The sequence below is a fragment of the Panulirus ornatus genome, chromosome 66, assembly GCF_036320965.1.
Source record: "Panulirus ornatus isolate Po-2019 chromosome 66, ASM3632096v1, whole genome shotgun sequence".
In the NCBI taxonomy this organism is placed as follows: Eukaryota; Metazoa; Arthropoda; class Malacostraca; order Decapoda; family Palinuridae; genus Panulirus; species Panulirus ornatus.
This window is the reverse complement of record NC_092289.1, coordinates 220,238-239,405: the sequence shown is the minus strand read 5'-3', so window position 1 is coordinate 239,405 and position 19,168 is coordinate 220,238. Positions and strand designations below refer to the sequence as shown.

General features: G+C 42.1%; 1 protein-coding gene across 4 annotated transcripts in view; it reads right to left on the bottom strand.

Moving 5' to 3' along the window:
- The window catches only part of LOC139746861 (uncharacterized), a 526,669-nt gene that overhangs the window by 470,840 nt on the left and 36,661 nt on the right, over positions 1 to 19,168 (bottom strand). Inside the window, exon 1 of one of the 4 annotated variants that reach the window (XM_071658490.1) lies at positions 18,675 to 19,145. The exons of the other annotated variants lie outside the window; for them this stretch is intronic. Within the exon in view, the coding sequence (XP_071514591.1) occupies positions 18,675 to 18,917 (243 nt within the window). The 5' untranslated portion in view covers positions 18,918 to 19,145. Of the gene's footprint in view, positions 1 to 18,674; positions 19,146 to 19,168 lie in introns of those variants that run through there. 4 annotated transcript variants of the gene reach the window in all.

Sequence of the window (19,168 nt, the reverse complement as noted above, 5' to 3'; positions counted from 1 at the left end):
ATAACAAAAATATTCAACAAATCTCTATCGGATGGTCAGGTGCCAACTGACTGGAAACTAGCAAATGTTACTCCTATATATGAATAAGGAGACAAAAAGTGTGACTTGCATTACTGCCCAATTAGCCTTACATCGGTGTTAGGGAAAACGATGGAAAAAATAATACAAGATAAATCTGTCACGTTTCTAGATCACAAAGTCATATCGGACAATCAACACGGTTTCAGAAATAAAAGATCCACCCTGACAAATCTGTTGGAATATTTTAATGTTATTCATCAGAATTGGGGCGAAAAAAGTACCGTTTGATGTAGTATATTTAGATTTCCAAAAGGCTTTCGATAAAGTACCTCACAAGAGACTTATACATATATTCAAAGCACACAATATCGGTGAAGAACTCTGTACATAGATCAGAGGCTAGCTTATCGGAAGAAAGCAGCGTGTAGTATTAAATGGCGAAGGCTTAGATTGGCTAGACGTAACGAGTGGTATGCCACAGGTGTCAGTCCTAGTCCCAGTTCATTCAATGATATGCATTAATGACCTAGAACTCGGTGTCAAATCTGATGACGATACTACACTAAGAGGTAAAGCTGTAAACAGGTGGGAATGCGAAATTATTCAAATGTAGACAAATGCAAAGTTATGCACTTTGGAGGCAAGAATATACGTTACGACTATAAACTATTCGGGAATTCTCAAGCTAAAGTGAATAAGGAAAAGGACCTTGGAGTTATCATTAGCAACAATCTGAAGTACATTAAACAGTGTCAAGCAGAGAGTAAAAAAAGGTAACCAAATGTTAGGTTTCATAGCCAGGAACATAGATTACATGACACCAAAAACAATTCTCGTACTTTATAATTCTCTATTAAGACCACACCTTAAGTAACTACAATGACGCGCAATAAAATTGATCCCATCCGTTAGAAATCTAGCACACAAAGAGAGGCTAAAACGATTGGATTTCTTCTCCCTTAAAAAAAACGACTTACTCTAAGTGATCAAAATTTCTGAAGCTCGATTAAGTAAATCACGAACATCTTTTCGAAATACAAGGAAATACGGTTACCAGGACAAATGAAATAAAACTCAAAGCTAAAGGATGTACTACGGGAAAAAGCTTCTTTTCCTAGAGGTGTGTTGAGCACTATAATAAGTTACCGTCAGACGTAGTGAATGATAAGACTATAAACACCTTCAAAAGTTGTTTTGACATTTATCTTATAAATTCAAGTTTACTCTGAGAAAAACGCCAGAAACAAACTGTATAAACGACAGCGTTAACAGGGACACTAGAAGGATAATGTGCAGCAGCGGGTGGTCGCTGGCAGCTTAAAAAATGCTGAGCGCAATTAAATTCTCTGTCGTGTTAAACTCCTTTTCTCTCTCTCTCTCTCTCTCTCTCTCTCTCTCTCTCTCTCTCTCTCTCTCTCTCTCTCTCTCTCTTTTACCAAACAATCCAGTTGTGGGCCAATCAGGCCTCCTGTTGCCTGTCTTTCTCATGTAGTATACCCATGTACCTCACTGTAAATTTCACAGAATCTGTGTATGTGTGTGTATGTGTGTGTGTGTGTGTGTGTGTGATTATCACTTGTATTTTGGGAAGAGAGTTTTACACTTGTATTGCCCCGTCACTAAACCTTATATACATTTGTATGTACCATGCCTTTGCTCTTATGCACACACACACACACACACACACACACACACACTCTCGTGCCTGCTTATACCAAATAACCATTTGTCGACCAGCCCCAGTACTGTTAACCGACGATTTGTCATTACACGTCTGATATGATCCGAATTCATCTGAATAAAGGAAAGTAACCTAAGTTAAGGTAATCAGTGTATATGCCATCATTCTGAATGATTTACTCGTAATTACCACAGCAATACTATAATCTTAAGATTTTCTTATCTTGCGTAAACTGACCTCAGCTAACTCAATCTGTGTTTGACCCACTAATCATCATGCGAGAATGAATTAAAAATTACGTAAACTTTACCACAACCAGCGAAGGGAACACTATTTAGGCGGTGGTTAAGTGTTGTACCTCCGTCCGTGCTGTCTGTGGTTTCGTCGGGTGGATTGCTGTTGGCCGCGTACATGCCACTACTTTGCGAAGCTTAGTTAGGCAGGTAATCAGTATCAGGATTCGCTTATCAAAATACGGTGTTTTATGGGTTTTACAGGATTACAGTGTTTAATTAGATCTTGGCATCAATATCTTTACTTGTCTTCTCTTCAGTCTTTTTTCATCTTTAGTCACTGTTTTCCCATTTTTCTTCCCTGTTGAACGTATTTTCTCCAGTTCATCTTCAATCATTCCCCGTGAATTGTCTTACATCTATTCCATCCATAACCTTATCTTTATACTACTAACTTTATAAATGATGGACCCATGGTTGACTGGGAATCTCATACAAATATGTTGTCCCTTTCTTCTATACTCTCCAACAGAACTCAAAAAATGTATTAAACGGAGTTACTTCTGTTGTTGACAACATTCTTCATACATGTACATAACAAGTCGTCTGGCTTTAGTGCTCCTTCGTTCTATGCATCAAAACAGTTCGAAAGTAATGTAAAACCTGAAATAATCTTATCCTTCATCTTCATCAATATGAAATTTGCATCACGTAAAACTGAAGGTCCACTGGCCTTCCGAGTGTTGTGGTGGGCTCACGGAACCTGACACCACCACGTCCACCAAGGAGATTATCTTCGTTCGCTTCTGCTACGCCCTGAGGGTCCAAGCTGACCACTGTGGCTGGGCACAGGTAACCCTACACCCACCTACAGTCCAGCATTTCCGCACCTGCCTGCCTCCTCCAGGCAATCATTTATTGTACACATACTGCAACTGGAGCTGATGCTATGAACATTCGTCTCAAAGCCTGTCAGAGCGAGAGACAGCATAGTGTGATCTGGTGAAAAATTTCTTATAATCATTGTCTAAAAAAAAATCTTGTTTTGCGTTTTCCTATATGAGAAGCTGTAAATATGTGCAATGGATGCAGATAAAAAGTTGAAAACTGGGCAATAAGAACAAGATCAAGAGTGTAAACAAAAAGTAACTGAAGATAGGGTGAAAAGTGGATCACTCTAATCAGTAACTTTAGCATACGGGCAGTATAATACACAGTACTTAGGTAAAGTCAGATGATTATATTACTGCTATCATTAATCTGGGGTTGATCAAATGCATACAGGAATGAACCTTTTGTGGGTATTGATTCTCTAGAGCTGGGAACGCCAACTGCAGTGATATTGTGAAAATCTTGTTCTGCGTGGTTTATAAAGCGTATGAGAGAGCTGAATATCAAATGAAAAAGAAAATGTTAAGCTCATCATGTCAGACGGAAGGTCGCCTCATTCCATCTTCCTCATACTGTCGGAGATGTTCCGGGATGGAAGTGGGCACTTCTCCCTCACCTCCAACACTCATCCTTCAGTGGGCACCTTAAGCGAAATAATTGCCATGCATAATCAGCCTGTGACGTTGTGCCCTAGAGACGATGGGCCTGTAGTGATGTGTCCTGGTGGTGGGCCTGTGGTGGCGTGTTCTGGTATTAGTGTGCCTGCGCCAGTATGGCCAAGCAGGGAGCTCGTGACAATGTGCTTAGGAGGTGACGAACCCGTGTTGGTGTGTCCTGGTGGTGGTGAATTTGTCGTGGTGTTTCTTGGTGGATCTAAGCCTGTACTGGTGTGTCCTAGTGTTGGTGAGTCTGTAGTAGTGCGTCCTGGTGGTGGGCCTGTGGCGGTAAGTTCTGGAGATAGTGGACCTGTGATAATGGGCCACAGTAGTGTATCTGAAGGCCTGTCTACACGAGCGGGCCTGATCGGCGGGTTTGCCCGTTAACGGGCAAATTCTGGCGGGCCTGCCCGTGAATGTTGTCCACACGACCGAAGTGATGAACAGCCGGGCCTGCCCGACGATGTTGCCAGTAGCGGGTGGAGTGCGGTACGAGAACCATGGTGCCTAGCATTGTCAAGAAAAAGATTTTGTGCTCTATGATAATAGCTTTGTGTCTCAAGAAGAAAAAGAAGAAAAGGATATGGTGTAAAGATTGGTTAAAGAAAAGAAGTATGTTTGCAAGCATTGCAACAATACTTCATGAACTACAAAGTAGTGAGGAACACGACTTCAGAAATTACATGAGGATGAGTGCAAGCACTTTTTACATCTTATCAAAGGTGGAGCCATACATAGTGAAGAAAGACACAGTTATGAGAAACAGCATTACAGCAGAAGCTCGTCTGGAAGCAACTCTGCGATTTTTAGCAAGTGGGTCTACTTATTCGGAGTTGCAGTACAGTACACGCATATCAAAGCAAAGCTTGTCCCGCATAATACCAGAAACACGTAGGGCCATATACGAGGTGCTGAAGGCTGACTACTTACAGGTAAGTGAATGTTTTAAACATGTTACGTGTAAATAATGTTGTGACATTGTGATATAAGTAACTATACCTATATAATGGGCTGCCATCGTTAATTGTTCACTGTGCTACTATGCCGTGGGATGTGGGATGAAGGCCCGCTGTGGGTTCACGATATTATCTTGCGTCTGGCAGGGTAGAAACTCCAGCTACCGGGCATCAGCTCAGTGATTTCGCTCGGCGGGCTTTCGGGCAATTTGATCGTTTGCCCGTCAAATATGCCCGTTAACGGGCAAGCCCGCCGATCAGGCCCGCCCGTGTAGACAGGCCTTTAGTGGTGAGCCTGTGGTGGTGTGCCATAACGATATATCCTGGTAATGGGCCTGTGATGGTGTGCCTACGTGGCGAACGTGCGGCTGCGTATCCTGCCGGGGTCTTCTTGTGGTGGATCTCTGGTGGTGTACCCTGTTGGTGTGTCCTGATGGTGGGTCTGTGGTACGTGCTCTAGTAGTGATGGGCCTGTGGTGGGGTAACCTGTTAGTGGGTCCATGGTAGCGTGCCCTGGTGGTGGTAGGTTTATTTTGGTGTGCTCTGGTGGTGTTTTGGTAGCGGGCCTGAGATGGTGTCCTAGTAGTGTGTCCTGGTGGTACGCCCTGATGTTAGGCCTGTGATGGTGTGCCCTGTTGAGGGGCTTGTGGTGGTGTGTCCTGATGTGTTCTGGTAGTGTGTATGAGGTGATATGCCTTGGTAGTGGTGGGCCTGTGGTGAACCCCGAAGATATGTCCTGTTGGCTGGCCTATGTTAGCATACCCTGGAGGGGGTGGTTCTCTTTTGGTGAGCTGTGGTGGTGTGTCCTAGAGGTAGACCTGTGGTGGTGGGCTTGTGGTGGTGTGTCCTGATTATAGAGCTGTGATGGAGCGTCCTGGTAGTGTTGGGTCTGTGGTAATGTATCCCGGCAGTGGAGGGTTCGTGATGGTGTGTTCCGGTAGTGGTAAGCCGCGGTGGTGTGCCGTACAGGTGGTCTTTGGTGATTTCCCCTAAAGGTAGTGGGCTTGCGGTGGTGTGTCCTGGGGCTGGTGGGCTTATGGTGGTGTTCCCTGGTAATGGTGGGCATGTAGTGGTGTGTCCTGGAGATGGGCCTGTAGTGGTGTACCCTGAAAGTGGTGGGCCTGTTGTGGTGTGCCGTGGTAGTAGGCCTGAGGCGGTGTGCCCTGTTGGTGGTTGGCCTGAGATGGTGTGCCCTGGAGGTGGTGGGCTAGTGGTGGCATTCCCTGGTAGTAGGTCTGTTATGGTGTGCCGTGGTGGTAGGTAGGTGGTAATATGTCCTGGTAGCGGGCCGGTGGTGGTGTGCCTTTGGCTTTGTGCCCTGGAGGTGGTGAGCCTGTGGTGGTGTGCCCCGGAGATGGTGGGCTGGTGATGGTGTTTCCTGGTATTGGGCCTAATGTTATGGCAGCAGTACTGTGGTGATATGCCCTGGTGTTGGGTTTGTGGTGGTGTGCCCTTGTGGTTGGCCTGTAGTGGTGTGTCCTCGTGGTGTCTCCTGGTGGTCGGCCTTTGGTGGTATGCTCTGGTGGTAGTGGGCCACTGCTGGTAAGGCCTGGAGTTGGTGGGTCTATGATGATGTGACCAGGTGATGGACCCATGGTGGTGTTCCCTGGGGGTGGTTGGCTCGTGGTGGTGTGCCCTGGTAATGGTCCTGTTGTGGTGTGCCGAGGTGGTGTATCTTGACGGTTGGCATATGGAGGTGTGTCCTGGTGGTGGGCTCATTGTGGTAGGACATGGTGATAGTGGCCTTGTGGTGATGTGACCTGGAAGTGGCGGACCTGTGGTGGTGTGTCCTGGTGATGGACCTGTGGTGATGTATCCTGATAATGGTGTGCCATGTTGGCAGGGTAACGACTGTGGTGATTGTCAAAGCAGAACTGATAAACCTGAGATTAGATTAATTTCATAACTAAAACATGAACGATACGCAAGTCTCCTACAAAGAAAAAATACAGTTACACACATTTGGGAGAAGTTTCTTCAAAATGTTGGACACAAAAATTGCATCAGAGGAAAAGAAATGTAACTTATTTACATACTTTCCCGTGGATGATCACCAGGCAATGAGTACGTGCCTACTAGTACCGACCTACCAGTACCTAGTTGCTGTTACGTACCTACTTGTGCGTATTTTCAATTACTTACCTACTAGTACCTACATAGTAGTGCCTACTAGTACCTATGACGAGATTTTACCAGGAAAGAGAGAGAGAGAGAGAGAGAGAGAGAGAGAGAGAGAGAGAGAGAGAGAGAGAGAGAGAGAGAGAGAGAGAGAGAGCAGCGAGAACGTGATAGCATCTGCACACTGGGCCGCCTTCCCTCCAGCAGTTACTTCCAGGGTCTGGTTGTATAGCTTGACCTTGGGAGAGAGGCTGCACCGCTGCACGGGTCATCAACACGAGCAAGTGGCCATGCCGTTGAGTTTATGTCACATGCCCCATCTCCATCCCACCAGAAGTATTTTTCATGATTCACTTTGATATTGTATTAACTGCTTTGTTGAATCCCAAGATCAGATTATATCTTAACTGTCCAGAAACTGAGTGACAAAAGATCCCAGAATTCAGTTCCATATTAGAAAAATACTGGTTAGGTATAGAGAATGTCATACCGTAAACACATGTTATTATACTTCATCCGATTCAGAGTTCTTTCCTTCTGTTATAATTGGCAGATCTCGTCAAAAAGTTCCCAGTGGGGTAGACAAAATCTTAAGTATAATGCCTCCAAGACCCAACTTCTACCCATCTCTCGCTATCGAAAACTCCTCACAACCCTCGCCTTTCCTTTAATGGTTCTGTAATTCCACCTCTTGAGTCAATTAATATACTTGGTATTATTGTAACATCCACTCTTTCTTGAAATCCCCACATTACAAGAATACCCAAGTCTGCCTCTAAGAAATTGGGTGTTCTGTTTAGATGTAACTTATTCTCTTTTGAAAAGTTGTTCCGTTTATACAAGGGATTGATTCGTTCTTGTATAGAGTACTGCTCTCACATTTGGGGTGGTTCTAGCTCTGCATCCTTACTTGAGTTGAGTCGAAAGTAATCCGTCTTATAAACTGTCCCAGGTTAACTTCCAAACTTGACCCCCTTGCCTTGCACCGCAGGGTTGGTTCACTTTTTCTAGAAGCTTATGCTCCACACCATATATGCTTAAGACCTTTCACAAAGCATCTCTATAAACCCTATCATATGCCCTCTCCAGATCCATAAATGCCACATACAAATACATCTGTTTTTCTAAATATTTCTCACACTCATTCTTCAAAGCAAACACCTTAACCAAACACCTTCTACCACTTCTGAAACCACACTGCTCCTCCCCAGTCTGATGTTCTGTACATGCCTTCACCCTCTCAATTAATACCCTCCCATATAACTTTCCAGGTATACTCAACAAACTTGTGCATCTGTAGTTTGAACACTCACCTTTATATCCTTTGCCTTTATATAGTGGCACCATACGTGCATTCCGCCAATCCTCAAGCACTTCACCATGACCCATACATACACTGAATATCCTTACCAACTAATCAAAAACACAGTCACCTCCTTTCTTACTACCATACAATCCCGTCGCCTTGCCGGATTTTAACTTCCTCAGGGCTTTCACCATCTCTTCTCTTTGCACCAAACCAATCTCTCTAACTCCCTCACTTCGCATACCATCCCGACTAAACACCCTACATCTGCTACTCTACCTTCAAATACACTTAAGAATCTTTCAAAATACTCACTCTATCACACACCATCAGTACCTGTTATCACTTCCCCTTTTGCTCCCTTCACCGATGTCCCCATTTGTTCTCTTGTCTTTTGCACATTATTTAACTTATTCCAAAACATCTTTTTATTCTTCCTAAAGTTTAATGATGCTCTCAAACCCTAACTCTCATATGCACTCTTTTTCAACCCCTGCATCTCCCGCTTAAACTTTTGCCGCCTTCTCTCGTATATCTCCCAATCATGTGCACTCCTTCCTTGTAGGTACCGCAAACATGTCTCTCTTTTCTCTTTCATTAACAACTATACTTCATCCCACCACTCATTACCCATTATAATATGCCCACCTCCCACATTTCGCATGCCACATGCATCTCTTGCACATGCCATCACTGCTTCCCTAAATACCTCCCATTCCTCACTTACTCCCCTCACTTCATTTGCTCTCACCTTTTGCAATTCTACATTCAATCTCCCCTGGTATTTCTTCACACAAATTTTCTTTCCAAGCTCACTTACTCTCACCACTCTCTTCTCCCTAATAATTTCTCCTCTTTTTCGAAAACCTCTACAAATCTTCATCCTTGCCTCCACAAGATAGTGATCATACATCCCACCAGCTGTCACTCTCAGCACACTTACATCCAAAAGTCTTGCATATGTACATCTAAAAGTCTCTATTTTACACGCCTATCAATTAACACGTAATCTAATAATGCCTGTCGACCATCTCTCATACTCACATACGTATACTTTTGTATATCTCTCATTCAAACCAGGTATTCCCTGTCATCAATCTTTTTTTCAGCACACAGCTGCACAAGCTCCTCTCAATTTCCATTCATAACACTGAATACCCCATACAAACAAATCATACCCTCAACTGCCATATTACTTACCTTCGCATTGAAATCATCTATCACTAATACCCGTTCCCGTACACGAAAACTGCTGACACACTCTGCTGCTCCAAAAACTTTTGCCTCTCATGATCTTTCTTCTTATGCCCAGGTGCATAAGAACCACTAATCACACGTCTCTTGCCATTCACTTTCAGTTTTACACGCATAAATCAATAATTTAATTTCTTACACTCTAAAACACACTCCCACAACTCCTGCTTCAGTAGTGCTACTCCTTCCTTGGCTCTTGGCCTCTCACCAACCCCTGACTTCACTCCCAAGACATTCCTAAACCATTCTTCCCCTTTATCCTTGAGCTTCGTTACACTCCAAGGAAGAACATCCAGGCTTCTTTCTTCAAACACGCTACCTATCACTCCTCTCTTCTCATCTTGGTGACATCCACATATTCAGACATCCCAAACCGAGCCTTCGAGGAGGATAAGCACTCCCCGCTTGACTCCTTCTGTTTCCTCTTTTAGAAATTGAAATACAAGACGGGGAGGATTTCCAGTCCCGTCATTTGGCAGATAGGGGTTTCGTCTTATGACAGTTTGGAGTTCTATCTTTTAGCACACAAGGGTTCCATCTTCTGGTAGATAAGGAATTCTTCTTTTGGCATTAGGTGTTCCGTCTTGTGGCAGACAGGAGTCCATTCTCTCACCAGTAGATGTCCCGTCTTCTGGCGGATAGGGGTCCCCCCTTTTGCCAACAGGCGTTCCGTCGTCTGCCAGATAGGTGTCCCGTCTTTTGGCAGATAAGGATGCTGCCTTTTGTCTGATAGGGGTTCCGTTTTCTGGCAGATAAGGGTCTCGTCTTCTGGCAAACAAAGGTGCCATTGTCTGGCAAACAGGGGTAAAGTCTTCCAAAAATGTTACGGGCCTCACTGGTGCTCAATCCGGCACTCCGTGCACAAGTATTTTTGATGAAAATACAAATTCCAAAGAATTAGACCCACGTCAACGGGAAGTAAAACCGACACTAACGACTAAGCAAGCCATACGAAGCACTTTTAAGGTTGAGACATTTCAAACAGCTTCCGAAGTGAGACCGTGGGATTAACACATTTTGCAGGATTGCATGCTTCGGCGGCTTAAGTGAAGAAAGCCTATAAAATCCAGGACAAGGTCAGTTGTGCCTACTGACTCAACGACAGCGAGTCTCCGAAAAGCCGCCTGAAGTCTTGTCATGTTCAGTGTGTTTATAAACACCACAGGAAAAACTGGATTATGGTGATAGTAACAAATAATTGAAATTGTTTAGTTAAGTTAACATAAGACCTAAATATGATTCAAATTAGTTACAGCGTTACAATGTAAACCTCAAACGATCTGTTCAAAATTTATCTGAAGATGTTGTATTCATAAAAGAGATATCCGGTTACTAGACATTCTCATATAAAATTAGCATAATGAATAAATCAATAAGAAATTCTATACTTAAATTTCCCTTAATTGATTCGTCTCCAGCGAGGAAAACGGGGTTAAATATCTATGTATGCGTATCTTCCCGTACAGAAATGACAAGAAGTGGAAGGAAGTAAACTGTGTAATTACTATCTCAAGTACAGCGGTGACAACCGGGGGAGGTAACTATCGCCTGTTCAAATGATGCAACACTTAACATCTTGATGATGAGAACTATTACAGATAAACTCGGTGACTTTTACGTTTGGAGTGGCTTTAAATGAATCTGATTTCTTCAAGAAAGAGGTCTCAGGTTCGCCATAAAACACCTTACGTCAAGTAATGTCTCAGCTCACTTTAAACATATTCTATGTTAACGCTTGGAGCATATGAAATAAAGTCTGACAGTCAGTGACATAAGGAAATTATGATATGATTATCATTTCTGAATGTTGGTTAGGTATGAGCAATAAGCATTTCCTTGCCGAATACTAATTTCAAGGATACACCGTTTTCCCTTGGTTTTTTTTTTTTTAATCCTCACAATTCTCGTTTCTCCTCTGCCGGTTCTGTAATTCCATCTCTTAACTCAATACTTGGTATCACTTTAACATCCACTCTTTTTTGGAAAACCACACTACGGGAATAGCTAAGTCTGCCGCTATGGATGTCGAAACTTCTTTTCTTCTGAACAGTTGTTTCGTTTATGCAAAGGATTGATTTGTCTTTGAATAGAGTACTGCTCTCACATCTGGGTTGGTTCTAGCTCTACATTCTTACTCGACTTAGTTAAGTCGAAAGCAGTCCGACTTATAAATTCTCCCAAGCTAACTTCCAGACTTAACCCTCTTGCTCTACGCCGCAATGTTAGTTCCTTTCCTCTTCTATAGGTATTACTTTGGTTTTTGCTCCCGAAAGCTGGCTGTTTGTGTGCCCCCACCAATAGCTAGACCACGATATACTCGGCAAGCTGCTGCGTCATATGATTTTTGTGTTGCCATCAACAACTCAAGGGTAGGCCGTTTTGATAAATGTTTCTTGCCCTACAAGTTGAAGCTTCGGAACTCTCCACCATCTCATATCTTTCCCAATGACTAGGACTTGACTTGGCACCGTTCAAAAGACAGGTTTTTTCACTTCCTTTAAAATTCGTAAACATTATCCCTTACCTTTTCTTTTTCCCTTTCAGAATTACCTCTATATCTAAATTAAGGCCCGGCCTTAATGTTGACTTTTGTCCGTGACTGGAGCCTTTAACATAAAGCAAACGAGAACCGAAGTATGCCATGGTGTACTGCTCTTTGTTGAGCTCATTCAAACCTCACGGTAAAAACTGTCACTGCTGTTGAGAATTTCGACTTCATCTTTGTAGAAATTAAAGACAAACTACGTAAGAAAATTACTGTACAGCAAGTTTATAGGCCACCGCACAGACACCAGAGGTAGATGAACGATTCTATGATCAGTTAGCATAATTCTGTAATGAACAAGATTCTGTTATAGAAGATTTCAACACACCTGTATCTTAATGGGCAGAATTCCTTTCCAGTAGCTCCGGTCGTGCACTCTACCTGAATTTGCCTGATAGCGGCCTAATGCAATTAGCCGAGAAACGTACTCGCAACGAGAATGTATCAGATTTAGTTCTAACTACAAATGAAGTTGGAGAAAAGTTTGCTACAAGTGATCACCGATAAATTTCTTTTGAGGTTCGTTTTTAACACCGTATCTGATATTGCTTAACATTACTGTCGCGAAAAAATGCAGATTTTAAATGTGCAGAATTTAATGATCTCATTATTCTTAACGTGAAAGTAGCGTGGAAAAGTTGCAAAAAACTTTCATGGCGATAGAGGGAACATACGTTCCAATGCGTGGTAGACAGTCTACTTATAAAAAAAAAAAATGGTGGAACGGTGAAATAAAGAAGTGCTTGTTGTCTAAGAGAAACTCAGGGAATCCAATAACAAGCGTGATAGAGTAAGTTATGTAAATTTGCTTTGAGATAGTATGCGAGTTATGCGGCAAAGTAAAGGTCAGTATGAAATGTATAATGCCGAAAAGAGCAAAAGAAACCCTAGGGTGTTTTACAGCTATGTTAGAAGCAAGAGAGTCATTACCCAGACAATAGCTCCTTTAATTATGGAAAATGGTGAGTTGGTTCAAGACAACGAAGCCATGGCAAAAATTTTAAATGCCTTTTTTATAACTGAATTTACGATGTCTCAACCTTTGTCTCGAATCCAATTTCATTGATAAGAAAGGAGAATGTCCTTCGACAAATTGCCATAAAAGGCAAAGACATACTTTAAGCAATAAATTATATGAAAATAAATAAAACGGCAGACCCTGATACACTCTATTCCAGAACAATAAAAGAGGAGAAAAATGAGATAGTTAATCCCTTGACAGCCATCTCCACGGGAAAAGTTTTAGATGAATGGAAGTTTTACCAATGTAACACCGATAGTCAAAAAACTGCCTGGAAATCATCGTTCTATTAGCTCATCATCTGTGGTTGGGAAACTTATGGGCACCATCATTTATTTGAGACAGAACTGTAACCCATTTAGAGGACCACCAATTAATAAAAGATTCCCAGCATGGTTTTCGACGAAATCGCTCGTCTGACAAAACAGTTTGATTTCTTTTATAATATAATCAACATGCATTAAGAAAGTAAAGCAGTTGATATTATCTATCTAGATTTTCAAAAAGCTTTCGATAAAGTTCCGCATCAAAGGTTACTAGCATAAATTAAGTCACATGGCACATTGATGGGGATGTACTTCATTGTAGAGAAAATTGGTTGACTGATGGTAAACAGAGTTGTGAGTAATGGTCGAACCTCAGAATGATTAGATGTAACAAATGGAGTGCCACAAGGATCAGTCTTGGGACCGATTCTCTATTCAGTATATATTACTGGTATTGATAATGGGCTGCACTGCAAGATTTCAAGATTCGCTGATGATACAAAGCTGGGAAATATATTTGTATATGAACTTGAACGTTTACAGCTTCAAACTGACGAAGACAAACTCATGATATGGGCTCAAGCGGCAAATGAATTTTGATATCGATAAGTGTTTTACATATCGATGCAAAAAAGGAAAAGCCAAGCTACAGTATGAATTCTGTTGAAGTGAATAAGGTATATATATGAGGAAAAAGACTTGGGCATAATATTCTCTGACCAAAAACCAAGTAAGTGATGCACAAAAGCAGTGAAAGGGTTGAACAAAATTCTTCGATTCATGGGTAAAGCCTTCGAATTTAAGTCAAGGGAAATCATCCTTACTCTTTAAAATTCATTGGTCTCTTTCTATTTTGAATACCGTATTCATTTTTGTTTATCCTTCCTATAAGAAGACTTAGACAATAGACACAATGGTTCGTCGAGCTACTAAGATAATCGAATCCCGGAGAGAAACAAATCCTACAAGAGCAGATTAAACGACTTTAGTTTATTTAGCTTAGGAAAGAGAAGGTTCAGAGGTCATCTAATACAAGTAATCGCAATTATCATAAGTTTTGATAATCTTAATCTATCAAGTTATTTAAGACTCGATTCGTCTGATTTTACCCGTGGTCATGGATACAAACTCGTGGGCAAAAGTTTTACCTCGAATAAGACGAAGTACTTTTCCTTCAACAGGATCGTTTATATATGCAACGATTTACCATTTACAGTGGTTGAAAGCACCACTATGCATACGTTTAAGAATAGTCTTGATATAATACTTCGTTTCAAGTCCGCGACTAAGATTCTTTACGCTTCTATACTTACAAAGACAATTTAGTTTATTCTCTTTGAGTTATATATATGCCTTCCAATTTTTACCACACTAATCTGTGAGTTGCTGTATTCCTCCATTATCACAAACAGCCTCCAAAGGACCTACTGGTCTGTTGCTGTTTGATTTCCTTTCTATTCCTATGTAAGAAAGAGAAAGTACATACGGCAAAATTTTGCTAAAAGGCATCGCTACCTCTATCGCTGCCGTTAACACGTAGTGCTCACCTCAAGAAAATCTGGAGTTAAGAATCACGAGCCGCATGAGTTATGTGCTGTCGAGTCTTATGTGTGGGGTGAAGATGGTGCGTGTTTGTGACTGAATGCCAGCAACCTACGTATACGTGAGATAGAAAGACAAAGCAGCAACCTGGCCAGAGAGAGAGAGAGAGAGAGAGAGAGAGAGAGAGAATGGATCCATGTACAAATAAAGAGTTAAATAGAAGATAATCACGCATGCACATGTGTCTGAGCGAAATGTAATGGTATAGGGACAAGAGGAGTGAGAACACAGATTGCTGGTTTTGTAAACATCATATTGCGAGGAACAAAATATATTGTAGTTTTCTGGCCCACAGCAGAACTGTGCTTCTTCCACGCACCAAATGAATCAGTAGTTATATCTCATCAGAACTTTGACCATAAACACAGAACGACGTTCAGTAATTATACCTAAAAAATTAAAGGTTGCTGAAAGGGGAGCTATAACTATAGCTTTCAAGTTCTTAAATCACACTGAAAATGTTGGTATTTACCAATTTTCTTTTGACTGGGAAGAACAGAGCAATTACAGGACACAGAGGTGTGAAGAAATAATTGTTTAGTAACAGAGGGAGTACTGTATCCAAGTAGCAAGACTGTGAAGGCCGAGGACAGAAACAATTTGTATATTATTGTCAGATCAGAAAGAAACCCTACGAGTGTAGAACTAACTCCCAGTGCGTAGTTAGAGGTGTACCTATCAAAGGCTTCCTGAATCAGAATCTTGCCATCCTAAGAGACAGATAAGTATCAAATGATCTTCCACACTCTGTAAGCAGCTGTGAGATGGAAGGTGCAAATGTTTGGTGATTGCTGCATATTTCTATATTCGTGACTTACAGTCATGAATGAGAAGTTGAGCTAAATCCATCAAATCAAATCAGTCTTTATATCGGCCAAATCGTTGAACGATTAATAGCAAGAGTCCGAGCGTTTAATATTGATCTCATATATATATATATATATATATATATATATATATATATATATATATATTATACTTTGTCGCTGTCTCCCGCGTTAGGGGGGTAGCGCAAGGAAACAGACGAAAGAATGGCCCAACCCACCCACATACACATGCATATACATACACGTCCACACACGCACATATACATACCTATACGTTTCAACATATACATATATATACATACTCAGACATATACATATATACACATGTACATAATTCATACTTGCTGCCTTCATTCATTCCGTCGCCACCACGCCACACATGAAAATGACAACCCCCTCCCGACGCATGCCCGCGAGGTAGCGCTAGGAAAAGACAACAAAGGCCACATTTGTTCACACTCAGTCTCTAGCTGTCATGTATAATGCACCGAAACCACAGCTCCCTTTCCACATACAGGCCCCACAAAACTTTCCATGGTTTACCCCAGACGCTTCACATGCCCTGGTTCAATCCATTGACAGCAATACGACCCCGGTATACCACATCGTTCCAATTCACTATATTCCTTGCACGCCTTTCACCCTCCTACATGTTCAGGCTCCGATCGCTCAAAATCTTTTCCACTCCATCCTCCCACCTCCAATTTGGTCTCCACTTCTCCTCGTTCCCTTCACCTCTGACACATATATCCTCTTTGTCAATCTTTCCTCACTCATTCTCTGCATGTGACCAAACCATTTCAAACCACCCTCTTCTACTCTCTCAACCACACTCTTTTTATTACCACACGTCTCTCATACCGTTCCATTACTTACTCGATCAAACCACGTCACACTACGTATTGTCCTTAAACATCTCATTTCCAACATATCCACCCTCCTCCGAACAACTCTATCTATAGCCCACGCCTCGCAACCATACAACATTGTTGGAACCACTATTCCTTCAAACATACCTGAACTCTGAGTGAAACGTGAACTGAGCTACCCCGGGGCACCACGCCCGCTGGGCCAGGTCCTGGTGTTGCCATGTGCCCCGCTTTTTACCTGGGGCCACAGGGAGCCCAACTGCTCGCTCGCCCGGGGCCAGGTGAAGGTTCACTTCACATATAACTTATATTGCTGACATCCTTCACATCATCTACAGCCAAACCATCAACCCGCTATGGTGATACCAGCCTGACTGGTCATAACGGAGGATTCTTGTTAACACTCCAGACAGAATATTCAAGCACCATTTTTCCTGTCACATGAATCTAGTTACCCATATTTCTCAGATTAAAGTGTTTCCATATCTACGTCTCATTTTGATTTTGGTGTAATTTCGTTCCGGATATCTAGGCCCTGGTTAGATTAGCTTTGGTTTGGTTTGAATTGCTTTTACGATGGTTTCTGGTGTCTTTTGAATGATTCTGACCTTCATTTCTAACTCAAAACCCACTCTTTGTGATTTTCCCCACCCAAAATCCCCGATTCCCAATGGGGGTCCCGTACTATTGTTGGATAAAGGGTGATGGGATTTCTCATAAGTTAGTGATCTGCGATAGAAATGAAGGTCAGAACAGTGCAAAACACATCAAAAACTACCAGGAATAAATGATTTTAACTCAAACAAGTGAATGTCGGAGACGGTAATTTAACGTTAATTCTTGTGCTGAATATCAAACTTACCAATTATTTTGACAAACGCTGCTATAAATATATTTCCGATTCCATAAGTGTTACCTTGCTAGTGTCTATGTCATTTTACCCTTCTTTCGCCCTTCCGCGTTGGATAATTTTGAATGGCAGGTACTAGCCATTTCCCTAACATGTCTAATCTAAATCCGAATTAAAGGTATGGGAGAGCCTTCAAGAAAGAACCCAAATAAGATTTATACAGGAATTTGGTAAGAGATGAGTGATATTTGTACAAGTCGAAGTTTAGGTTTAGATGGGCTATCCACGACGTCTGCATGGCAACTAATCTCATGGTAGGAAATGCCGGCAATTCACGACCACCTTCCCTTGCATACCCGTGCAGCAGACCGTACTTCCCCTGGACCAGCTGAGTCGCGGCATCGCTGGGATTTACGCGGGAAGGTCTTCCATTAGCAATTGGCCCGGAGGGGCAAGTGTCAGTTGTCGAAGATGTGAGAATTCAAGCATAAAAGAGCACCGTTTCCTTTAAGCTCTCAACGATATCATCCAGCGATACTACCCGGTAAGACTGCCGATGAAAAAATTTGTCTATGAAATCACTTGTTTTGCAAACATTATGAAAAATAAGTCGAAGATGTAATTTGCATTGAGATAATGGGAAATGTTAAACCCTTACTGAAGCGACTTCACGAAGTGACAGAGCTGTGGACGAAGAGAATTCAGCTAAATATGTTTAAAGTAATATCTTTTACACCGTTTTCTAGACATCCTGATGTCGCTGACGTAACGGTTCGGGAATCATGCATCTCTGCGCTCGCCCTGAAGGGTCTACAGGCTACAGCGGCCACATGGTTACAACCTAATGTGCTACCAAAATGAACCATAGAAGTTGAACAGGTATGTATTTAGAGCAACGAAAACCTCAATTACGGGTAACCACTCTGTCTTAACTAGCAATTCCTTGCAAACTATCATAAGAACACCGTCCCGGGACGTTTTCACACTAGGTCAATATGTGTTTTATTAAATATGACAGGCTTACCTTCATCGACGTTTACTACCGTCAAGATACAACACACAGGCGGCATACATCGACTATGTTACCAAAAAAATTATCAACATTCTACATTTTGACAAGCAATGCACTATAAGATTTACATAAAGTTCATGCTGTGATATAACGCTAATCTTGATGTACTGTGGGAAAACAGTATCTTTCATGTATCTTTTTAAGCTTACGAAAATAAGTAAGCTTTGCTACAATTTCAAATGCCGTGAGTTAAGCACATGTCTGTCCATAAAAATAGTAAAATATATAAACGAAGCAGTTAACTCAAGTCAATGACGTTTCTTGTATCTTCAAGCGAAAGCGCATGTTTTGCATAGTGTTACGAGGTAAACCTTGATATATTTACCCCTAACGCAATGCTGACGAATTTCCTTCGGAGTGAACCATGCAACGCTACTGACTTCTTTACGTTCTCAAATACTTAAATACTTTGTTTTGAACTTAAAGAAGAACAAATCAGGTAGATATAAACAATGAGGCGCTATAATGAGAAAGACTCTGTGTTCTAACTCTGGTGGCTGACTTACCTCGTCCTCTGAGTCCACCATGTCCTCCTCGAGAGCCGTAATATCCAAAGTCGTGTCGGTGTGCTGTGTGTCAAGGGTCATAACAGTCGAGGTGGAGAAACAAGGAGACCCGACGCGGATACACAGCGTTCCTGCCACTTGGTTCCTAACACCCATCATTCCTTCCGCGTTTTCCAGTCCCACATAGTCCATCAAGCCTCTCATGTAAACTGGCATTGTACTGATACTGCCGAGAGCCTGCATAACCAAACACCCAACTTGTCTATGTTGAGTTCCAGAGTCGTTTTAAGCGATTAGGTTCCGTAAACCGCATGTCGTACACATCAAAATTTGATTACTCACGTGGTCAAACGAAGCTTTCCTCGGCTATAGATTATATGTGAAAATCTTCCACTGTCTAGCAAAATACAGTCCAAGTCTTCCGCATCACCACTAAAGAGCTGCGAGCCCTACTTGACCACCTGAACATGCGTGTTACTCTGACGAGTTCACCC